General features: G+C 37.3%; 2 protein-coding genes and 1 long non-coding RNA gene across 3 annotated transcripts in view; 2 read left to right on the top strand and 1 right to left on the bottom strand.

Annotated features, from left to right (window-relative positions):
- Window positions 1-968: 968 nt before the first annotated feature.
- On the top strand, window positions 969-19,634 carry LOC103518400 (E3 ubiquitin-protein ligase AMFR-like). Its single transcript, XM_008483463.2, has 5 exons — window positions 969-1,082; window positions 8,242-8,392; window positions 11,153-11,308; window positions 18,693-19,036; window positions 19,520-19,634. The coding sequence occupies exons 1-5, from the start codon at window positions 1,009-1,011 to the stop codon at window positions 19,632-19,634; spliced, it is 840 nt and encodes a 279-aa protein (XP_008481685.1). The 5' UTR covers window positions 969-1,008.
- A 1,126-nt stretch (window positions 19,635-20,760) lies between these two features.
- On the top strand, window positions 20,761-21,468 carry LOC113471232. The gene is made up of 2 exons (XR_003394006.1): window positions 20,761-20,794; window positions 21,377-21,468. It is a non-coding gene; the product is annotated as an uncharacterized LOC113471232 (long non-coding RNA).
- A 911-nt stretch (window positions 21,469-22,379) lies between these two features.
- LOC103518399 (TATA-box-binding protein) overlaps window positions 22,380-25,456 on the bottom strand; it is a 10,288-nt gene continuing 7,211 nt past the window's right edge. Inside the window, exons 2-3 of the mRNA XM_008483462.3 lie at window positions 24,101-24,344; window positions 22,380-23,505 (exon numbers count right to left, since the gene is read on the bottom strand). Coding sequence (XP_008481684.1) covers window positions 23,230-23,505; window positions 24,101-24,344 — 520 coding nt within the window. The 3' untranslated portion in view covers window positions 22,380-23,229. The remainder of the gene's footprint in view (window positions 23,506-24,100; window positions 24,345-25,456) is intronic.

Genomic DNA, 25,456 nt, shown 5'->3' with positions numbered 1-25,456 from the left:
AATTATATCATCAATTACGTGTAAATCTTCACGATAAGTCCAAAAGACTTTTAACTCATTGTACAATTTATTCTTATCATTGGGCCAACCCTTGAAAATGACATGTCTCAGTAATTTATGTACCTCATCATTCTGAGATTCTCTTTTGATTTCATCTAGTTTACCTTTAGAAACTGGCAAACAATCTACAACAGAATTGACTTGACATACTATGTCCTGCTCTAAATTCACTAATAATTCTTTACTATGATTAGGTAAAGAAGCACGTGACAAAGTGTCAGCTAGAAAAAGTAATCTCCCAGCTTTATATTTCACTTGTAGATTATAATTTTGAATCTTCAACATCATACGTTGAATCCTGGCAGGAACAGAATTCATGGGCTTACAAAAAAGATTTTCTAATGCTTTATGGTCTGTTTCAACCAAAACTTTAGCACCAAAAATATATTGGTGAAATCTTACACATCCAAAAACAATAGCATACATCTCTCTTTCTATCTGTGCCCAAGACTTCTTCTGTGTAGGACTCAAGGATTTGGAAGCAAATGCAACAGGTTGCCCTTCGGATAAAAAAAACTCAATTTTTATCATTTCAAAAAATTTGGATCTTTTACTAGCCCAACCTTAATGTTATAGCTTTATATTTTTATAAAACTCGTTGAAAACTTGAAAATAAACAAAAAAGTGCGTCACCACAAAAAAAAGTGCGTCACCAATCGAATCAACCAGCTCGAGGAGGTGGTGGATCTCAAGAGCTAAACGTTTAGTTTGGTGGAAAGTCACAATCAAGCGTTTAGTAAAAAAAACTTTTATTTTGTCATTTGGTGGATTGGTTGATCAACCAGTGCAGCGGTTGTGAGTTGTGAGTCTTATTTTTAAAAAAAAACTTTTGGAATAAGAATTCTCTTTAAAACTAGTCAGGTAAGTAAGTACCAAGTCCTTCCTCTCTTAATTGGTTTAAAAATTTTGTTTCAGGGATTCATCAATGGAGCATATTGTTTCTTAGTGATGTTGGCCAAATTTATTCAAGTTGTATTTTTTGGAGAACTGAGATCAATAGAAATTCAACACTTAAAAGACAAGTAAGTACTCGAGTATTTTTAGATTTTACATACACTCTCAAGCTTTGTTGATGGTATGACAGTATGATACATACAATAAAGCATATTTATTGAAGTACCTACCTAGTCCACTGACTTTTTCACTGAGTCAAAATTCAGAGAACTTGTCCTATTTATGTTGGAAGATTCTCTGTGCTTTTGGGTAAGTTTTGAATATGTTAATCAGTACTTTTTGTATACTAAGTTAGATACTGAACACTGAAGGTTTCAGGATTATGTTTCAAATCATATACATATCTATACAAATATCAAGAGAAATTCTAGTTTAGATTTGGGTGACACCTACCCAGCAACCCACCGTCCAAAAGTTTTTTTTCAAAATAAGATCCACAACCGCTGCACCGGCTAGAGTCCACCGGTTGATGTAACACTGGTGGATTGGTGGATAAAAAAAACTCAATTTTTAGTCCGTCCTTCCTTTATTATCATGTAGATTGCACCAATGCCTGATGCACCTCACTGAAATTGAGCAATGTTGTGCATGGTTGGTATCCAGATGGGTGACCATTTGGACAATTACATGCTGCTGATTATTTCTAGCCTCACTCTTGCTGGTTGAGGTTAATATTGTGAGAAGGCAAATAGATTGTTCAGGAGTAAAAACTTGAACAAGCTTAATACCTATTTGATTTTTTTCAGCCCCATGTGATTAACATTAAATTTATGGTTTGTTCAATATTAATTACAATACCTTGGCAATAGAAAATTATTAAGTAAAGAAGAATTCTAAATCATTTGTAATTTTTTTAACCATTGAAGGAGAGTCAAAATCAACTGTGAAACTAGGTATTCTGTTTTAATTCATGAAGTACATTGAGAACATAATTCCATGAAGTACATTGAGAACATAATTCCATAGTTATTTTCCCTCTTCAATGTGAACAGTTATAACAAGTGAGTTAACATGCCGATCATAATCATTGATAGACTTCCACTCCCAAGTTTCAAAACTTATGTTGCGGTTAGCATTGGATTGTTAAGTTTTCTTGTACATTTTACTTTACATTATTTTAGTAAATACCTATTAAGAATATTTTTCTAGTTTGAATATTTTTTTTTATGTGTACCTATTTTAATACAATCCTTAATAACAAGTAACCAAGAACAAGGCAATGTAGGTACATAAGTTTCAATAATATTTTATTGTTTTATTATTATAATTCATTGTACTTATTGAAACATAAGAAAAGTATTATACAGGGTGTATATAAATATTTTTATTCATACATTTTTCTTAATTATGTTTAATTCTATTTTTCTATTTCAAGTTTTATTAGAAATTTTTCATTGTGACAAATTTTTCAGCGAAGGGGGGTTTTGACTTTTGAATAATACACTGAAATATTTTGTCACACCCTGTTCTATCTATACTGGTGACCATTGGAGATTTCATCAGACCCTGTATCTTGGATTTTTGTTTGTTTTGATTTTGTAAAAAATGATGGCTCACTTCTGTGTGTTCTTCACGTGTATGATAGGTGTCCTGGAATGTGTCCTAATTTTGTTAATTAATTATTAATGTGTTTTATGAATAAAATGTCCAGTTGTCCAGTGTTTAAGTAAAAGAAATAAAGTATATCCTGTGTTCTTCATTATTAAAAAGTTTAGACTTGCTTTTCATGATTTGTTTATTCATTGAATCAACTATGACCTGGGAAATAATATCCTGCTCTATGTGTCTCATAAAAATGATATTGATTCACATGAGAAGTAGGTGTTAAAAAATGTGACATGTGGCAAGTAGTAAGTAGAAAAGTAGGTAATATTTTTTCATGGCACTATAAATAGGTACTTACCTACATAAGTATATAGGTATGTAGGCAGGTACCAAGAAACCTAAATACTGAGAAATGAAATAAAGTACCTAGGAGACTCTTTTATATATTGAATAACTTGTGAAGAATATAGGTGTACAAAAGTTTATATTCATCCGAATTTTGAAATAGATATCGATGAGATTTACCTAATTATTTTGAAAATTTGTTCTAAGAAATAATAATAATAATAATAATAAAAAGATGTCTTGCTATAATACTACGTAGATGAGGGTATTTATTTAGTAATTTTGTTTTTATAGTAAAAGTTAGTGATTTCTTTCGGTTAAGTTTCAACAAGGACCAAAGCACGTCCATTGTTACCTAAATTTGAATATTGTAGGCCGTTCTCATCTCAAAACAAGTAGCATCCAATCTTTATTATTGCCTCGGTGGCGTAATGGTCAAGACGCTCGCCTGGTAATCAGGAGGGCGTGGGTTCGATCCCAGCCGAGGTATGGAATTTTATCCTCATTTATTTGAGAATTTGACCACATAATAATAGAGCTCCAATGGTTCGGTAGTAGAGAACGCCTAAGGCGTTAACCTCGCCTAGTGGTTACCTTCCACTCAAGAGTCTATTATTATTATTATTATTAGGTGGTAGAGAACGCCTAAGGCGTTAACCTCGCCTAGTGGTTACCTTCCACTCAAGAGTCTATTATTATTATTATTATTATTATTAAAAGTCACACTTGTAGGTATATGTTTATTATTTTACCTACAAAATAACTGCACTTGAAATCTAAATGACTGGTATGTAAGTAAAATAATACTGTACATTTTGTATCAAATATTCATAACTCAAAAGTAGTCAAAAGAGTTTAGCATGTCACTCAACATAAACATAAACTCATACCTCTAGTGTGTTGAGGTAAATGCAACCCTTAAAGAGTGCTTACCAGAAGAGGGAAGTGAACTTGTTTCCATCTACATATTTGTAAGCATCTACTAAGAATAAGTAGAAAAAAGTTGGAATAAGTTAATAAAAAATGTTGAGATATTTTTTATTATGCATTCATGAAATGATCTTTGTTGACACGCCCGTAGCGCTACGTTCTCTTCGAGATTATCGAATTAATTAGTTTATAGATCAGTGGTCCTTAACCTATGGTCGGTGTCTCTCGCCCACCTGTGGCCTCACTGTGGTCCTTAACCCACCTGTGGTATAATTTATAGATCAGTGGTCCTTAACCTATGGTCCCTCTCTCTCGCCCACCTGTGGCCTCACGGAGACCAAATGGTTCACAATTATAGGGTTTGAAAAATTGTTTGTTTTTCCTCTCTAGCTTTGTCTCTTGAGAGCTACGGAAGATATGCTTGAGTTGCTTTTGTCATGAGAGTTGACTAAATGGACATACCTGCAGTAATACTTACGAGTACCTACATGTTAGGTTAGGTTGATTTAGGTTGGGTTGGGTTAGATTAGATTTACACTCATTTCAATATGTCAATATGCGGCGCGAACGGCATGTTTTAACACAGTTAAAGCGCCTAAAAAATAAACAAAAAAAAGTGGTCCGCAAAGTATTGGGATTGCTACTAGTGGTCCGCGATCGCCACTTGGAAAAGGTTAAGAACCCCTGATACAGATGGAATAGTAATGTGTCAATAGTAGTAGTAGTAGTAGTATTCAGTGAAGTTCAATGCTAATGAACCGCTGGCAGGTGTATCATATGGAAATGTAGAATGTAGAGCATTGTATTTAAGTACATACTTATTATTTCTTAAAACAGTACTGAAAAAAAATGATTTTTGATTTTACTTTCATGTAATATTATGTAGGTATCCAGGATCTAGATTTTAGAAGAAAAATTAAAATTCCGCAGAGCAAAGAACCTGATGTCTTTTTTTCCATAAAACCCACTACCCACTACTGAAAAAGCTCATGACATCTAGGATGTATTTTCATAGCAGCAAAGTTAAATATATCTATTTAAAATATTTAAATAAATTAGGGTGCTGATATCCTTTGATACACCCCGTATGTCCGATTCGGAGGTTTTAACGCGCACAGCACAGATTTGATCTGGCAACATTTTTTTTATCAGGGAGGATTTTTGTTTTCAGGTTTTCATTTCACTTCACTTTTTCTCTTTTTCAAAAGTCCAAAGTTGGAAAGGATCAAAGAACTCAAACTCAAAGAAGATCAAAGTTTGAACTTTAATGAGTTTAGCTTTAGTGTTTGGTCTCGGTTCTTGGAGTTTTCTGTGCGTGAGTTATTCCCGGTGGTTTACAGATTAATTCAGATGAAGATGAGAAATTCCTTGATGTCAAAGTAGTTCACTGATAACATTGTTTTCAATTCACAACAGCTTCTATTTTTATTAATTGATAAAAATAGGTAAATATTTATGACATTCAAGGGATTGTTTCTTCATATCTTGATATTAATTCGATCGATCTTGATGTTTTATTTGTATTTTTTAATGAAATTCACTAATTTTTCATCTCGGGGAAATAGGTGTGTTAAGTGTTGGGATAACATTCAAGGTAGTGGGTGTTGTATGTGAATGTCATACTGTGTGTTTTATTGCTCTACCATACTAGGTATGTACGAGTGAAATCAGTCATAGGGTGAACTGTAAAACTCACTCATGGGGTACTTATCATGACAGTCAGAGGGTTAGGTGAAATCATCTCTCTTATATACCTACTACCTACTAATGAATAGCAGTAGCATGTAGATTGCACCAATGCCTGATGCACCTCACTGAAATTGAGCAATGTTGTGCATGGTTGGTATCCAGATGGGTGACCATTTGGAAAAAAAAAAAAAAACAGTATTCCGTAGATCGGTATTCCAGAGCTGTAGAATCATCTGCACTCAAAATTCTACCAATGTCCGATACCTATACGGCGTGGCTAATGTGTTGAGTAAGTCAGATGTTTTTGTTCATTATCTCATTGGCAGTCTTGACCTGTATTAACTGTAGTCAAGCTCCTATCAGACCAGATAGTACAAAGTATCCCCAAGTACTTAAATACATTACTGAGTATGTGTATACCACATCTGTGTCCTTGCAGCTCAAGAAGATATTTTCTTTGTAATGTTTTTAGTAAAATTCCACACTTGGGGGAAAAAACTATCTAGGTACCTACTTAGTATTCTCATACTCTGAGTACGTAATGGCAGTAAAACACAATACGTCATAATGTATGTATCTACCCCTACCCATGTAGGTACCTACTCGACGCGATGCAGATTTGGTTATTTTTCAATAAAAACTCACATAACATTTAACATTGATAGTAGGTAAGGTATTTTGTTAGACTAGGTAATGAGTAGGTATTAAAAACAAAGGTATTAAAAACAAATTGACTAGGTATTAAAAACAAATTGAGTAATAGCAGTTACTTACATGAACATAGGTAGCTACCTTGATACCTACATATGTACAAATTTCGTAGGTAGCTATTTATAGTATACCTACTTCCCTTCCTCTTCAGTCAATTTATAGTACCTGTTACATAATATGTACCTATTTGGTTCTTTATGACTGGACAAAATTGGTTTGTGTAGCATTCTAGCAGTTTTTTTTTACTGAGTGTTTCGTTCCGTACCGACTGAAAGATGGGACTTACCCTGTCCATGTTTAACAAAATGACCACATAGTAATGCCTCAACTCTGTGAGGTCTAGGTCAGTTCTGTGGTGAACAATACCTTAGACTTTCAAACGTTTATTTTGCTTAGTGGTTACCTTCCACTCGAGAGTCTATTATTGTACCAAAAATCTGTAAGTAAGTCTGTCTGGTTAAAGCTCTGTCCGGCTGGGGAACATTAAACAGGAAGGATACCAGCCTGAAATTTCCCTTGCTAACGAAATAGCAAAGGTTGAGTGCGAAGGGCATGCACTTGTAAAGATTTTGTAGCCTAAACCATATGTCTGCCCAAAGCAATAACCCTAGCTAGGACTGATTGAAAGGCTGACGAAAAAAGCCGACCCCGTCTGAACACGGGAAAAGGCGAAGAACTACATAATACTAGTATGTAAGTAGGTACCTATTCAAATAATTATTATGAATCATCTCAAAGATGCGAAGAGACGAGAACACAATTTTGGCCTTGGTTGAAGGACACCATCTCGAAACTGTTCTAAATTTAAAAATAAGTATATCTAAAAAAAAAAAAAAAAAAAAAAAAAAAAAAAAAAAAAAAAAAAAAAAAACATCTTGTTTATCTTAGTTTTTCGTCGCTTAGTCGCGTCACTCCATATTATGTCTGTGTATAAAGTACGTGCTCTTCGTATTTATTGCTTTGTTTACCTCAGGTGAAGAGGTGCAACTATGCTTTGTATTCACAATAGCTTCGTTATATTGGTTCATATTACCTATACAATTACTTCGTTATATTAGTTCATAGTTTACATTAAATTTTATTTTATTTTTTATTTTATAAGTTTCCATTTATTAGTTTTTCAGTACAATTCTCTCAGTTAAATAAATAGGCAACAAATGGTATACCCATCCGTAAAAGCCGGAGCTTGTGCCACTGTATGTATTAGTCCAGGGATCGCCAACCCGTCGATCGCGAGCTACTAGTATATCGCAAGAGGTTTTGTGGTAGCTCGCAGACAGTCGCACAAGTTTTGACCAACTCTTATGGGAACCAAATTTTTACGTCCTTATGTCATAAATTTTTGGTTCCCAAACTAAAGGTAGCTCGCGAAGGGCCTCCCTAGTCATCAGAGTAGCTCGCGACCCATAAAAGTTTGGCGACCACTGTATTGGTCCATAGTTTACCATTAGCTCACGAAAGGAAATTGCCCATAACGTGGAGGGTATCAACTATACCTATGAGAATGATGAATTGATGCACGTTCAATTAGATGAATATGGTCGTGATTTTTCGCTTGGGTCAAACGTTGCATAGATAGATATGTATAACACCAACATAATTATGGGATGGACAGAAGAATAGAATATTCTCTTGGCTTGTCAGTGATGAGAATAAAACAATTTTACGGAATAATGATTAACATTGACATCTTTGTTCATGTGTTTTCCCTCTTGAAAAAGTACCTACTTCGTTAACTTATGTTCGTTCATTCTTAGGCCAGCCACTCACTATCGGGTAGACCTGACAGGTGGACCTAATCAGGTGTACCTGGTGTGTGTGCTCATCAGGTATCAGGTAGACCTGAGAAACGGACCTGTCAAGTCTACCTGATAGTGAGTGGCTGGCCTTACACATATTTTTACTTGTTTTGAGAAAATGAAAAATATCTAGGTACCTACATTTAGATTCGTATAATCTTAACCCAACTTTTAGGACTGAAAAAAATCCTTACTCCCTCTGTTCCAGATTCTACACGTTTGTCTTCTACAAGTTCATCTTCATCTTCGGCATCATTAATGTTCAATTTATCGACGAAGTTCTCTTCTGGTTGATTTGGTTCACGGTGATTGGATTTCTTCAGCTCGTCTCTCAACTATGCAAGGACAGATTCGAATACGTAAGTCCCACGAACATCGATTTGGTTACACGAAGAGTAGAATGACTAAGGAGCCTCCGTGGCCGAGTGGGTATCACACTGGGCTTGCACTCCGGAGGTCCCGGGTTCGATTCCCGACGGGGCCGAAGTTTTTTCGGCTCTTTGCTTGGAATTCGGGGTGCACTCAGCCTCGTGAGGACAAGTGAGTAGCTACTTTAATCGAGTAGCGACCAGTGGAGGCATTACCTATGTAAATTGATGATACGAGTAGATGAAAATTAATAGTAAATGAGCCACTTAGTACTGCTTTACCACGAAGATTCATGATTAATTGAAGAGAGAAGGAGGACAGAATAGGAGGAATCCAGCCGTTCCAAGAACGAACCTTATCTGATTAGGATAAAGTTTGCCCGGGCGAGAATGACGCGCTACCTTCCAAGCTAACAAGCTAAACATTATATTTATCGAGGACAGAATAGGAGGAATCCAGCCGTTCCAAGAACGAACCTTATCTGATTAGGATAAAGTTTGCCCGGGCGAGAATGACGCGCTACTTTCCAAGCTAACAAGCTAAACACTATATTTATTAGTGATGTTGGCCAAATTTATTCAAGTTGTATTTTTTGGAGAACTGAGATCAATAGAAATTCAACACTTAAAAGACAAGTAAGTACTCAAGTATTTTTAGATTTTACATACACTCTCAAGCTTTGTTGATGGTATGACAGAATGATACATACAATAAAGCATATTTATTGAAGTACCTACCTAGTCCATTTTATTAGTTTTTCAGTACAATTCTCTCAGTTAAATAAATAGGCAACAAATGGTATACCCATCCGTAAAAGCCGGAGCTTGTGCCACTGTATGTATTAGTCCAGGGATCGCCAACCCGTCGATCGCGAGCTACTAGTATATCGCAAGAGGTTTTGTGGTAGCTCGCAGACAGTCGCACAAGTTTTGACCAACTCTTATGGGAACCAAATTTTTACGTCCTTATGTCATAAATTTTTGGTTCCCAAACTCGCCAAGGGCCTCCTTAGTCATCAGAGTAGCTCGCGACCCATAAAAGTTTGGCGACCACTGTATTGGTCCATAGTTTACCATTAGCTCACGAAAGGAAATTGCCCATAACGTGGAGGGTATCAACTATACATATGAGAATGATGAATTGATGCACGTTCAATTAGATGAATATGGTCGTGATTTTTCGCTTGGGTCAAACGTTGCAAAGATAGACATGTATAACACCAACCTATGGAATATGGGATGGACAGAAGAATAGAATATTCTCTTGGCTCGTCAGTGATGAGAATAAAACAATTTTACGGAATAATGATTAACATTGACATCTTTGTTCATGTGTTTTCCCTCTTGAAAAAGTACCTACTTCGGTAACTTATGTTCATTCTTAGGCCAGCCACTCACTATTAGGTAGACCTGACAGGTGGACCTGATCAGTTTTACCTGGTGCGTGTGCTCATCAGGTATCAGGTAGACCTGAGAAACGGACCTGTCAAGTCTACCTGATAGTGAGTGGCTGGCCTTACACATATTTTTACTTGTTTTGAGAAAATGAAAAATATCTAGGTACCTACAACCTACATACCTACATTTAAGTAGATTCGTATAAGCTTAACCCAACTTTTAGGGCTGAAAAAAATCCTTACTCCCTCTGTTCCAGATTCTACACGTTTGTCTTCTACAAGTTCATCTTCATCTTCGGCATCATTAATGTTCAATTTATCGACGAAGTTCTCTTCTGGTTGATTTGGTTTACGGTGATTGGATTTCTTCAGCTTGTCTCTCAACTGTGACTTTTTCACTGAGTCAAAATTCAGAGAACTTGTCCTATTTATGTTGGAAGATTCTCTGTGCTTTTGGGTAAGTTTTGAATATGTTGATCAGTACTTTTTGTATACTAAGTTGGATACTGAAGGTTTCAGGACTATGTTTCAAAGCATATACATATATCTATTCAAATATCAAGAGAAATTTTAGTTTAGATTTGGGTGACACCTACCCACAATAAGAATTCTCTAACTAGTCAGGTAAGTAAGTACCAAGTCCTTCCTCTCTTAATTGGTTTAAACATTTTGTTCCAGGGATTCATAACACGTTTGTCTTCTACAAGTTCATCTTCATCTTCGGCATCATTAATGTTCAATTTATCGACGAAGTTCTCTTCTGGTTGATTTGGTTCACGGTGATTGGATTTCTTCAGCTCGTCTCTCAACTATGCAAGGACAGATTCGAATACGTAAGTCCCACGAACATCGATTTGGTTACACGAAGAGTAGAATGACTAAGGAGCCTCCGTGGCCGAGTGGGTATCACACTGGGCTTGCACTCCGGAGGTCCCGGGTTCGATTCCCGACGGGGCCGAAGTTTTTTCGGCTCTTTGCTTGGAATTCGGGGTGCACTCAACCTCGTGACTCGTGAGGACAAGTCAGTAGCTACTTTAATCGAGTAACGACCAGTGGAGGCATTACCACGAAGATCCATGATTAGGTAATTGAAGAGAGAAGGAGGACAGAATAGGAGGAATCCAGCCGTTCCAAGAACGAACCTTATCTGATTAGGATAAAGTTTGCCCGGGCGAGAATGACGCGCTACCTTCCAAGCTAACAAGCTAAACATTATATTTATCTGGTATAAAAACATCTAAAACTTATTGTGCGAACGAGTTACCAATGTCTAGGAATTGGTAACAAATGAGAAATGATCTTCCGATTTTCCTACACGATTTTCAATGTTGTTCTCCCGATTTTGTGTCCACAGTTGTCCCAGTCGCCCGTGTTTCTCAAATGGAACCACATCTACCTCATTTCACTCCTGGGCAGTGTGTCGGGAATATCTTGTTCCATATTTGTCACCTGTTTAGGAGCAGGAGTCACCAGTAATGGGTACAGCGCGTTCACATTTATGATCGCTGAGGTGAGATACTAAATTTTACTTAACGCACGTTTTTCTCAATAATAATAAACACTTGAGTTGAAGGAAAGTAGCCAATAGGCGAGGTTAACGCCGGAGGCTTTCTCTACCACCTAACCCTTAGAGCTCCATTATAATAAATGAGGATAAAATTCCATGCCTTGGCTGGTATCGAACCCAGGCCGTCCTGTTTACCAGGTGAGCGTCTTGACCACTACGCCACCGAGGCAGGTTTTTTGTGGTATCTGAATATTCTGAATCTATTTCTCCTGTCCTGAAGCCCATTCCCACTCTTTTAAAGGAAAATGGGAAAATTTGGTTCAATCATGCAAACCTAGGTGGCGTGGTACCGACTGTACATAAGCATCAGCATTCGGCAGCCGCCACCTCTTGGTTGACTTTTAACCGCAATATTTATAAGTAAATATTGAAGTTCCCTACCTGTAGGTACAAAGTTTTTAACCGCTACTAAATAGAAAAGGTGGTGGAAAAAAAATCGTATCCCCTTAAGGTATACTGTAGACAGTGCAGATTGTTTAAATCCAAATTCTTCAAAAGTACACCGACATAATGGCAAAAAAAAAAAAAAAAAAAAAAAAAAACGGGGGTTAGAAAAAAAAAAAAAAAAAAAAAAAAACTGGGTATTATTATAAATTTATTCACTCGAATCACAAAATCCTAGGTCACCCACCTCTATTATAACCATAATCATACGAATGATTATGATTAATACACGGCTTACGAATATTGTGCTTATTAAATCAATTAATGTACATACATTATACAAGCTCTTACTTATTCACTCTCGAGCCGTGTAGGATAATTTTCTCTAAAACCACATCCTTCATATCATGAGTTTATTCTCGTATGTCAAAGTAATAGTCTATCACAGCTTTTCTCAACTTCTATGTTGCTTATTTCCTAACTTTGTTTCATAGGGGACATGGTTAGCGCTTGCTTGTCATTCAGAAGGTTCAGAATTAGATTCCCAGAGTGAAAAAAAAAAAAAAAATACTCGTTTTTGGGCCACAGTTGCTCAGAGTCGAAAAAACACTTTGCATTTTGATTTCAAATATTTTAATGGGTCACTTTCCGGGTTTCTTGTGTTAACCCAATTCCTAAATGGGAATTGTGTTATTTCCTCGGTAATGGGATTAGCAACAGAAGGACTGTGACGAACCGGTTTCCTCACATCTCGAAGAGGAAATAGTTGGTCAAAATGATACGTAAAGAATGTCCAAAAATGATCGGAAGAAGCTTGTGCATTAGGTAGTTAATTTAAAATCGTAGACCAATAAAATTGGTTACCTTTGGAATCTATCAGATGGGCGACCGTCCGACCGATAAGTCGGAAACTTCTGAATGACATCAGATGGGATGAGAGACATACTCCGGGGTGAACAATATGAACATGCTACGACACAGACCACATGAGAACCTCTGGCTGAGAAGATATTATCCTTGTTACCAGACCATGTCTTGTATGAATAATATGAATATGTATGAGTAGTAATCCCATATTAGCTATGGATTGTGGTCTGCGGTAGTGATTGAACTTTATAGAACCAGAGTTCTGGTGACATATGAGTCCAGGAAAATTGGACTTTTATCTCCGTTTCCATAGAGTTTGACCATTGGCTTTTTTTTACTTTCCGTATCCTCTTAATAAGGAAAGTAATATAATTACTAATTACTTCAGGGGTTTAAATACGTTTCCTGCCAGCCTAGTTGACTTTTTTGGTAGCGCGTCCGCCTTGTAAGCGCTAGGCCGTGAGTTCGATTCCCGCCTGGCGAACTTTATCCTGAACGAATAATGTTCGTTCTCGGAACGGCTGCCTTTCTAATATTTTGTCTTCCTTCTCTCTTCGATTTCGGAATGATAAGACTTCAGCAGTTACAGTTTCGTTTCTCTATTAAACTTATGTTAAAAAGAGTTTGACCATTGGCTTTTTTTTACTTTCCGTATCCTCTTAATAAGGAAAGTAATATAATTACTAATTACTTCAGGGGTTTAAATATGTTTCCTACCAGCCTAGTTGACTTTTTTGGTAGCGCGTCCGCCTTGTAAGCGCTAGGCCGTGGGTTCGATTCCCGCCTGGCGAACTTTATTCTGAACGAATAATGTTCGTGTTCGTTCTCGGAACGGCTGCCTTTCTAATATTTTGTCTTCCTTCTCTCTTCGATTTCGGAATGATAAGACTTTAGCAGGAAAGTAATTTAGTTCTCTTATAAGGAAAGTAATGTAGTTCCTTGAGGGTTAAAACCCCCAATAGCAAACAATACTTTATAACGATTCCAATACTTCCTGATTTTTTATTATTATTATTTACCAAATGAAGTAAGCCTGTCAGGTCTACCTGATAGTGAGTGGCTGGCCTTACACATATTTTTACTTGTTTTGAGAAAATGAAAAATATCTAGGTACCTACATTTAGATTCGTATAATCTTAACCCAACTTTTAGGATACAACAAATCGAAAAAAAGGAAAAAAAAAAAAAAAAAAAAAAAAAAAACTGGGTATTATTATAAATTTATTCACTCGAATCACAAAATCCTAGGTCACCCACCTCTATTATAACCATAATCATACGAATGATTATGATTAATACACGGCTTACGAATATTGTGCTTATTAAATCAATTAATGTACATACATTATACAAGCTCGTACTTATTCACTCTCGAGGCGTGTAGGATAAAAAATAAAAAATAAAAAAAATAACTGGGTATTATTATAAACTTATTCACTCGAATCACAAAATCCTAGGTCATCCACCGCTATTATAATCATAGGCATACGAATGATTATGATTATAATACACTGCTTAAGTACGAATATTGTGCTTATTAAATCAATTAATGTACATACATTATACAAGCTCTTACTTATTCACTCTCGAGCCGTGTAGGATAATTTTCTCTAAAACCACATCCTTCATATCATGAGTTTATTCTCGTATGTCAAAGTAATAGTCTATCACAGCTTTTCTCAACTTCTATGTTGCTTATTTCCTAACTTTGTTTCATAGGGGACATGGTTAGCGCTTGCTTGTCATTCAGAAGGCTCAGAATTAGATTCCCAGAGTGAAACAGAAAGAGATTTTACTCGTTTTTGGGCCACAGTTGCTCAGAGTCGAAAAAATACTTTGCATTTTGATTTCAAATATTTCAATGGGTCACTTTTCGGGTTTCATGTGTTAATCCAATTCCTAAATGGGAATTGTGTTATTTCCTCGGTAATGGGATTAGCAACAGAAGGACTGTGACGAACCGGTTTCCTCACATCTCGAAGAGGAAATAGTTGGTCAAAATAATACATAAAGAATGTCCAAAAATGTTCGAAAGAAGCTTGTGCATTAGGTAGTTAATTTAAAATCGTAGACCAATAAAATTGGTTACCTTTGGAATCTATCAGATGGGCGACCGTCCGACCGATAAGTCGGAAACTTCTGAATGACATCAGATGGACGAGAAGAGACAATAATTGGGTCTCTTCTCGTCCATCTCTTTCCCGTGTTCAGACGGGGTCGGCGTTTTTCGGCAGCCCCTTATCAGCCCTAGGGTGATTGCTTTTAGGCTGACATTTGGTTTTGGCTACAAATTTTACGAGTGGATGCCCTTCGCACTCAACTTTCAGTGAAGGAAATTTCAGGCTTGTAAGCTGGTATACTCCCTGGTCTAGCTGGTATTCTTCTTCTTCCTAGCCTTTTCCTACTTGAATAGGGTCGGCGTTTGTCAGTCCTTTCCAGACAGCCCTATTGTGTACCTCATGCCCTGTTGAATTTTTCTCACTCAAGTCTTGATTCTTGATTCGCACAATCCTTCCACATTTTCTTCGACCTTCCTCGCCCTTTCCTCTCCTCACTTCAATTTTCTCAACTCTTTTCCCTATGAAGCTGTGGTCTTTTCTTTCAACATGACCATACCACTTATCTGAGTTCGCTCCGGGCGAGAATCGAACCTGTGACCTAGCGCTTATGGAATGGTCGCCCTACCCTCCAAGTTAACTAAGATAGCTAATATTTGATAAGGAGAACCAAAAAGGCAGATATATTTTGCAGAACTTCAGAAACTTTTTGAAGTTCTGCAAAATATATCTGCCTTTTTGGTTCTCCTTATCAAGTTGACCCACAGAACTTATATATAATGACTGCTGAAACCCTCCAAGAGATAGCTAATATTAACCTCTAACTCTAACTAACCAAGTTAACTAAGAAAGCTAATAAAATGTTTAAAATGTCCACCAGCATTACCAGCAAACTCAATTTGAAATTTACTTAACCTATATGAAAAATATGTATACTTAAAATGTCAATTAAAAATTACAATTACAATTAATAACGTATTTATATGTTAGGTCTAGCTGATATTGGGTGGCCCATGAGAACCTCTGGCTGAGAAGATATTATCCTTGTTACCAGACCATGTCTTGTATGAATAATATGAATATGTATGAGTAGTAATCCCGTATTAGCTATGGATTGTGGTCTGCGGTAGTGATTGAATTTTTGTCTCGCTGGAGGACGTAAAACTGAGACAAAACCAGCCCTGTCAAGCCACAGACAATAACACTGGCTCTTTTGAGGGTACCTGAATGGGACTATGGTCAAGTCCGTCTCAGGAAGTAGGGTACAACGACATAATTATGTACCTGAATATCCCTCATCAGACCCCTACGATTTAGGGGCCCTGAACTAGCTCTGGGGCCTCGATGACACCTCTTGGTATCCTCTTAATGGGATAGTAGATGAACTCACAGATTTTCTCTGGAATAAACCTGAGTGTGCGGACTCTTTAGAGGTGCTACAGGTGAATTTTAGAGAAACTGGGGAGTTTGAAATTTCCCAGTGAGGGCACTTCTAGGTTACATCAAGGCCTTGGGATAACAGACCTATCAAACCCCTCATCCCTCATTAGACAAGTGCCGATGGTTCGAGTCCAAGTCAAGTCATGAAACAAATTTAGCGAGGTGTATAATGGAGGAAAGAACTTTATGAATTATGACAAGCTGAACATGATTTATGCTCAACACAATTATAATTGTATGAAATGGTAGAGGAGCCGACACGGAAGCGGCTGAGTGCACCCCGAAATCGCCAACAGAACGTGATGTTACCACAGACGTGGTTAGCACTTGGACGAGTGATCGTCTACCTAGGTAAATTGTGAATAAATGTCGAATCTGCGTATGTGCAGAATGACGAGTTTTCGTCAAATAACGGTAAAGAGTTGAGTTAACGGGGACACTAATTTTGGTTGCAAAAACTCATTATTATGATTGCGTCGGCGAGAAGACGTACGATCTAAAGAGACTCCTAATAAAAACCATATCATTTTTCAGGGAAGTTTCATCAAACGAGAGCACGAGGACGGGTGACAACATCTCCGAAGAACAAGAACAGGAAGACGAGAAAGAGGATGAAAATATCGAGGTGAAATTCTCCAAGGGCTCCGAAGATCGCGAGAAAATGCTGTCAAGTCGACGAGAAAAACTCCTGAGGGATGCGAGAAAGAAATATCTGGAGAAACTATCGGCGGGAAAAACAGAAACTACGCTTGAATCCAACGTTGTGACACCGGTTAACACGAGCGAACCAGAATTATCAGCAACTTCGACAGATGGCCGTTAGCCTTACTAGTGTGATGTCTTGTTATTAGTCAGTAGAAATTAAGATCATTATCCCCCGTTCTCTCACGAGTTTTATTTTTCGAGACAGTTGTACTCGGGGTTAGTGTTTATTTTTGTGGCCTGCCTCGGTGGTGTAGTGGTCAAGGCGCTCGCCTGGTAAACAGGAGGGCGTGGGTTCAATCCCAGCCGAGGTATGGAATTTTATCCTCAATATAATTTGATAATTTGACCACAATAATAGTAGTAGCCTGCTGGAGGGACTTTTCAGTCCTATGCGAGCAGTATAAATAAGCACTATCATTATTATTCTGTCCACTACGCATCGTCCTTGTGTTTTCAAACTATTTACTAGACAAATCACGCTGTAGACTTTTATGTACTTCTAATTGTCCATTTCCTCCCCCTCTATTCGATTTGAATATTTTTTCAATATTGGAATTTTATTTTGTGATAGATATGTGTTTTTTATTTTATTTAATTGAATTGTTTCACTTATTGTTTTTAATTTAATTGTATGATTTTTAGTTTTTATATTTTCATTTGTGATGTGTATTGTATTTTAGTTAGATTATTATTTAAGTAACTATTTATACTACATATTTTATGAAATTCAGGTATGCCACATGATCAGCAAGATTCAATCAAAATGAATAGATGGTCGGACTAGTTCAGTAAGTTTCCATGAAAACGATAAGTAAATATTTCGTTCTGAAAAAATGTCCAAGTGTTCATATGTTCTTGTTAGTGATCAGTTTGGTATTTGAGTAATTCACACTATGAATTCAATGTAGAATCGTACTTAATACAGTATACTTTATTATTAACACGTAAAAGAGCGCCTTGACCTCTACACCACCACAGGATACTCAGAAAAACAGTCAAATTAGCAGATACAAAACGCAAAAACCAAAGAAAACGATGTGATCAGATTAGCAAGAGCCAGAAGAATTTCTTTTTTCATGGTTGGTTACGTCCCACGCAATGTTGCCAAGCGTCCCTACGCTTTAAAAATTTGAATCTCATTATTTTTCCCGCGCACACTTTGGGGACGAATTTCTTAGAGAAGAAATACTTAAAAAAAAAAATCTTTTCGGATTATTTATTATTTTTGACGATCTTTACGAAAAAAATACATTTGGACAGTTTTATTTTTCATGAGAATCATCAATTGACCTGGGACAAGTAATCGCTATATTCACTTTACCATTTGATTTAACAAGAGAATTGAGAACAAAGTGTTCTTAACGCAACGATTTTTGTTTGTGGCACCATCGCTAACTCTTGAATCGTCCCGAAATAAAAGAGAGAAGGCAGACAGGATAGCAGAAAGCCAGCCGTTCCGAGAGCGAACCTTATTCGTTCAGGATAAAATCCGCCCCGGGCGGAAATCGAACCCGCAACCTAGCGCTTACGAGGCAGACGCGCTACCCTCCAAGCTAACTAGGCTGGCTTTCCAGTGTTTGCAAATTTGTACTCGTTTTTTCGATTGCAAATATTTCAACGGGTCACTTTCTGGTGTTGACCCAGCACTTAAAGGGGAAGTATTGTGTCTTTTCTCGCCCGTTTGATGGAAGGCATACTACGGGATGGGCATGCTACGACACAGACCACATGCGTCTAATGTAGCAGTTGTTTCATTGCTACGAAATAAGTTTATAAGTTTATTCTTTCTTTACAATATTCTTAACATATTTATTCTTCATCATCCCTGTAAGTACAACCCTTCCAGTACTAACCTACATCCTGTTTGATTCCAGTGTGTCCTGCTCGTGCTTAAGCTATGCCACACGATCGTGCGCTACTGTTTCTACCTGCACGACACCTGGTACGGCCTGGCCTCCCCTACAGCCTCGCAAACCGAGTCCCTATGGAAGCGCCGAGGCCCTCTGGCCTACTACATGGAGTTTTCGTTCGACCTGGCCGCGTTATTTATTGAGTTGGCCCACTATGCGCACATGTTGGTGTGGGTGTGGGCCAATATGTTCCTGTCCGTGGCCTCGTTTATGATTTGCATGCAGCTCAAGGTGCTCTACCAGGAGATTATGGGCAAGCTGGAGAAGCACAGCAAGTATCGACGCGTCCTGGAGTTTATGGAGAAAAAGTGAGTACTGTGTCTCTTCTCGCCCATCTGATGAAAGATGGCATACTACGGGATGGGCAAGCTATGACACAGAACACACGGGTCTAATGTAGCAGTTGTTTCATTGCTATGAACAGTTGAACACTCATCTTTTTTTAAATAAAAACATCTTTTTTTTCTCAAATGTCCCTTTTGGTACCTTTCCCCCTCTTTCCTCTCATTTCCAAAGTATTAGGTATTGTCCACTACTGTTACTCCCTTGGAGCCCGTTCTCACTTGAGTTTCACCCGCTTTTTTTTCGAATGTCCTGTAGGCAATGTTATTAAAATGAGAGTGTTCCCACTACACACGACACAAAATGTCCTTGTAGGCGATGTAATTTAAATGAGATTGTTCCCACTACACACGACACGATATTTTTCCGAACGACAAGTAGAAACGGGCCTCGAAAGGACGAATAAAACGTACCTACTGAAAAATTAACCCTCTCCGTAACTGTTTCAGCTATCCTACGGCAACTGCTCAAGACCTGGCTGAGAATTCAGACAAGTGTCCCATATGTTGGGAAGTGATGGACTCCGCTAGGAAACTCCCTTGCTCTCATCTGTTTCATTCGTAAGTGAAACATTTAATTATATTATTAAAATAATAATAATCTTCTTCTTTTTCGTCTTTCCCGTGAGCTCTGCCTATCAAATGTGATACCCAGGTACCCAGAGGACATTATGTGTCTATCATATATGATGCCCACGGTACGCAATGGGTTAAAGGAAAATGGAAAATTTGGTTCAATCATGCAAACCTAGGTGCCGTGGTACTGAGTGTACATAAGCATTAGCATTCGGCAGCCGCCACCTCTTGGTTGACTTTTAACCGCAATATTTATAAGTAAATATTGAAGTTCCCTACCTGTAGGTACAAAGTTTTTAACCGCTACTAAATAGAAAAGGTGGTGGAAAAAAAATCGTATCCCCTTAAGGTATACTGTAGACAGTGCAGATATTATACATAGCTCACAAACAAATACTTAATTAGAAATTTGTTGATATACAAGACAATATCTTGTCTGGTTATTTGAGACAAAGCTCTCTGTCTTTCTAAGATTTCCATCCTAGTTATTGGAAGCTAAGGTTAAATAATTCTTGAAAAGTTGTTCACACTAGATAAATACTTACTGAATAGTGATTCCAGGCCCTACATCTACAGGTGTTGGTACAGGAGTGGCGGGGGCAATCTGGAAATCATTATAAGTACTTACTTAGTGCTTTATTTAGACTGTCAGCTCAGAACAAGTTGTTCCATTATACAACAGTTTGTAATTAGGTAAGTAAAATTGAGTTACAGTTGTTGAGACAATTCTTTTGATACCCAAGTAGGTATGTTTGGAAGAAAAAAAAACAGTTACCTACCAATTAATTTTATTGACTGTACCCTGTTCCATGAAGGAGTGCTGACTGTGAAGTTTAGAGTGGTTAGTTGGAGAATTCCTCTTAATTTCAGGTTGAAAGTTCTCATTACCACTTGCAACTGACTACACATGATCTTGCATCTGACTGATACTCTTTAGCACTCAACTATCAAGGTATAAATATGTACGCTTTTAGGAAGTGATGTGCGATATCCTTGAGAGTTCGATAGTGCTGCTCCCTCTGTACAGAATTGAAGAACATAGCGGTCATGTAAGAGCTTTTGTCCTGACCACCTGTCTCTGAATAAAGGTTGGTTATTGTAAGCTAAGAATTTTACTCAGGGATCGGAAAATTCCACGACATCAACAGAGTAAGTTGTGAACTTCGGATCTGGAGGTTGAAGGTTTGGTAATTATTCAGAATTAGGAAATATTTAGAACGAAAAAAAACTCCTTTTTGTGTTTAACCTAACCCTATAATAACACTGGTCACTGCTCTGTATCAATTTTCCATTGACGTGACTTCTGAACAAGTGCCGATGGTTCGAGTCCAAGTCAAGTCATGAAACAAATTTAGCGAGGTGTATAATGGAGGAAAGAACTTTATGAATTATGACAAGCTGAACATGATTTATGCTCAACACAATTATAATTGTATGAAATGGTAGAGGAGCCGACACGGAAGCGGCTGAGTGCACCCCGAAATCGCCAACAGAACGTGATGTTACCACAGACGTGGTTAGCACTTGGACGAGTGATCGTCTACCTAGGTAAATTGTGAATAAATGTCGAATCTGCGTATGTGCAGAATGACGAGTTTTCGTCAAATAACGGTAAAGAGTTGAGTTAACGGGGACACTAATTTTGGTTGCAAAAACTCATTATTATGATTGCGTCGGCGAGAAGACGTACGATCTAAAGAGACTCCTAATAAAAACCATATCATTTTTCAGGGAAGTTTCATCAAACGAGAGCACGAGGACGGGTGACAACATCTCCGAAGAACAAGAACAGGAAGACGAGAAAGAGGATGAAAATATCGAGGTGAATATTGGTTAATAAAAAATCAGGTATTATGCCAATACTCTTTTGAATATTATCCGGGATCCAGTTATAATACTAAATTAGAAGAAAAAAAATATTAGGTATAGGTATTTGTTTTAAATACTAAACAATCCTTATTAAATAATAATATTATTTACATACTATACGAAAAATAAAATTAATATAACACAGTTTAACAAAATAACATGGGGCATGGGGGTACGGAATTAAAAGTCATAAAAAATGATACAAATAAGAAGGAATGATGATGAACAATAAATACTGTTGATAAAGCAATGGGTTAAAAGGATTCACTAATCAATGGGTTAATAAAGGCTTGACCAATGTCCGGGACTACAGGATAAGTTTAAACTTGGTTTAAGGTTAACTGATTGGAAACAATCTGATTGGCTGATTTTAAACTTTTGATTATAAAAAAAAGCAATAACTTAACTCTGCCAACTGTGAAGAGTATAAGGGTTCAATCCCAGCCGAATTTTATCCTCAATATAATTTGAGAATTTGACCACAATAATAGTAGTAGCCTGCTGGAGTAAAGGGACTTTTCAGTCCTATGCGAGCAGTATAAATAAGCACTATTATTATTATTCGGTCCACCACGCATTGTCCTTGTGTTTTCAAACTATTTACTAGACAAATCACGCTGTAGAATTTTATGTACTTCTAATTGTCCATTTCCTCCCCCTCTATTCGATTTGAATATTTTTTCAATATTGGAATTTTATTTTGTGATAGATATGTGTTTTTTATTTTATTTAATTGAATTGTTTCACTTATTGTTTTTAATTTAATTGTATGATTTTTAGTTTTTATATTTTCATTTGTGATGTGTATTGTATTTTAGTTAGATTATTATATAAGTAACTATTTATACTACATATTTTATGAAATTCAGGTATGCCACATGATCAGCAAGATTCAATCAAAATGAATAGATGGTCGGACTAGTTCAGTAAGTTTCCATGAAAACGATAAGTAAATATTTCGTTCTGAAAAAATGTCCAAGTGTTCATATGTTCTTGTTAGTGATCAGTTTGGTATTTGAGTAATTCACACTATGAATTCAATGTAGAATCGTACTTAATACAGTATACTTTATTATTAACACGTAAAATGTAATACTCAAATAATTAAATAAATTCTAGCACTCTTTTTCCAAGTCTCAATCTCATTTATTGGCCTCGTTTTTTCCTTGCTCGCCGCATTTTTTTTTTTTTTTTTTAGTAAAATAATCGAGAACGGGGCTGAACTTCGTACAGGAAAACTAGAGCAGAGCTAAAATTGTGTGATCAAATTTGACCAACCTCGTCGTGAATTCACTCACACCTTTTGCATGCTAATGCTTACTCCACTTTGATAAGCATGTTATTTTTGCTATCACCCATCGGCTAAGGTCTGGAACACGGTACACTACACACGTCTGCAGACCTCTCTTCCAACTTGGTCTCACAATCTTGTCTTTCGACGGCCACTCCTTTGGCGTTCGCTGTCTGCAGGTCCTCTAAGGTGCACGGTTCTGGTAGATTGAGACAGGACAAGAGATGGGCCGCGTCTTGGTTTGCTCCACATTCGCAGCTGTCCTCTTCTGTGTACCCCCAACTTTTCAGCCTTACTTTGAGGTGGCGCGGTATTTACTGTTTGTTGTTGTAGCGACGTCCAATAAGTCAATCCAGGTATCCTCCTCCTCCTCCTCTTCGAGTCCAAGGAAGGTTGCAACCTCCTTGGGTTTGATCCAAAGGCCTTACTGTTTCTTAAAACTCTTCAGCACAGGATAAATATTATCAAAAGCCTCGTGTAGTTCCGATCGGGATTTGGCGCCTGTGATCACAATCCGCCCGTTGACAAATATAAGTAGGACCACTCTCGGTTTGACCATCCTGTATATCAGGCCGGGAAACAGTTCCGGCTCGTAACTGGAGAACTGAGAGTGAACGTGATGTAGAGCGTCCAACTTGACCGGGAATCGTACGTCACATGTACACACGATGTTGTGAATCTTGAAACCTTGGTATTTGATCTGGAGGAAAAGTAACAGAAGTGAAAAATGGACTCGTTATAATGCTTCTTCAGTGAAGCCTCGGTATTTGATCTGGAGGGAAAATAACAAGTGAAAAATGGACTTATTATAACGTTTCGACAGTGAAGCCTAAGTGAAAAATGAACTTATTATAATGTATCATCAGTGAAGCTTTGGTATTTGATCTGGAGTAAAAATAAAAAAAGTAACAAAATGGATTCATAATATTTATAATGCTTCTTCAAAATGATTTAGAATAAAATCCGCCCCGGACGGAAATCGAACCTGCGGCCTAGAGCTTACAAGGCAGACGCGCTACCAACCAAGCTAACTAGGCTTGCCGAGTATCTTTTTGAGACGAGACCAGACCAGACTATTTTTTCTTTTTATTTCTAAATAAATAACATGGCTCAGGAAATTACAACATCAATCAACGTTTCAAAGAGTATTCAATCAGGACGCCCTAAATAAGAATAAGAAAGAATGTAGGTACTTATAAGGTTTCTTGTACCTATCACAGAACAACATACCTAACTTAGCACAACAGCAAAAATATAGTAATTCTTTTTATTGGAAAAGGAGAAAATAAACTCACGGGATGTCCCAGCTGTTTGAGGATTTTGGCAAATTTCCGTGATGCCAATTTGCAGTCATGTTCATGTTTGGCACCCAAAATGAGCAATTTTCCTGACTGGAATGCTAAGCATGTCGTACGAGGATTTAAGATTTTCATAATCAAGCCATGAAATTTGCCTGGATTATACTCTGAATATCGCACCCTGGAGTTGATCTGATTCAGGTCGAGAGGACAGCCAACACTGATTGTTCCCACCATGTTTCTGAAGAAGAAAAAAATTATTTCCTTGCAAAAAAAAGTCACCTTACTATTTAACATAATCAGGGCTGTATTCAGGATTTTGTCAAGGGGAGGGTGCTCCAAATTTTCAGAGTTATATTTAGGGGCCCTGCCTACCATTATACATAGCTCACAAACAAATACTTAATTAGAAATTTGTTGATATACAAGACAATATCTTGTCTGGTTATTTGAGAGCAAAGCTCGTTGTCTTTCTAAGACTTTCCATACTACTTAGTTATTGGAGCTAAGGTTAAAGAATCTCGAAAAGTTGTCCGGACACTAGATAAGTAGCTTACTGATAGTGCATTCCAGGCCCTATACATCTACAGGTGGTTGTACAGAGTTGCTGGGCAATCTGGTATCTTAAGTGCTTTTATTAACTTCAGCCTCAGAACAAGTTCTGGTTTCTTTATCCTATATATTATTTATTTATGTAAATTGGATTACAATTTCTTTTTTTTTTTTTTTATACCAAGTCCCAAGAGGTAAGTATGTAAAAAAAAAAAAACCCTACAATTAATTCCTGTACCCTGTTCATGAAGAGTGCTGCTTGAAGTCTTAGAGTGCGTTAGTGAGATTCCTCTTAATCAGTTGAAAGTTCTACCATTTACCTAAAAATCATCTGACTGCTGATGATCTTGCCATCTGACTGATACTCTTTAGCTCAACACTTATCAATGGCTGATACAATATTATGCCGCTATGCAATTCTCAGAAGGAGTAGATACCGCGGCTGACAGGTAATGCCTGGATAGTGAGTGTGCTAAAGAGTACTCGCTCATGATGCAAGTCATGAGCAGTCAGATGATTTTTAGGGTAAAAGTCCGGTAGAACTTTCAACCTGAAATTAATGCAGGAATCTCCAACTAACCCGATCCTGCCTATGAACAGGCCTACAGCCGCTCAATAAAATTAATTGGTAGGTTTTTTTTTTTCCAAAGGGTCGATACTTACCTACTGGCGGACTTGGGTTCAAAAGAATGTCTCAACAACGGTGTAATTCGAATGTTAGTCTTACCCTACTATTACTAAACTGTTGTCGCGGATAATGCGAACCAACTTGTTCTGAGCTGACTTTTGTTTCTATATGTC

The sequence above is a fragment of the Diaphorina citri genome, unplaced genomic scaffold, assembly GCF_000475195.1.
Source record: "Diaphorina citri unplaced genomic scaffold, Diaci psyllid genome assembly version 1.1 scaffold2181, whole genome shotgun sequence".
Taxonomy (NCBI): Eukaryota; Metazoa; Arthropoda; class Insecta; order Hemiptera; family Psyllidae; genus Diaphorina; species Diaphorina citri.
Note: the sequence above shows the minus strand (reverse complement) of the source record. Positions and strands in the feature narration are given on the sequence as shown.

Excerpts from the sequence above, each read along its gene's own strand:
- LOC103518400 (XM_008483463.2), top strand. The coding sequence starts at position 1,009 with ATGTTGGCCAAATTTATTCAAGTTGTATTTTTTGGAGAACTGAGATCA. Across the intron at positions 1,083-8,241 it reads ATTCAACACTTAAAAGACAA|ATTCTACACGTTTGTCTTCT; the intron begins GTAAGTACTCGA and ends CCTCTGTTCCAG. Across the intron at positions 19,037-19,519 it reads CTGGAGTTTATGGAGAAAAA|CTATCCTACGGCAACTGCTC; the intron begins GTGAGTACTGTG and ends TAACTGTTTCAG.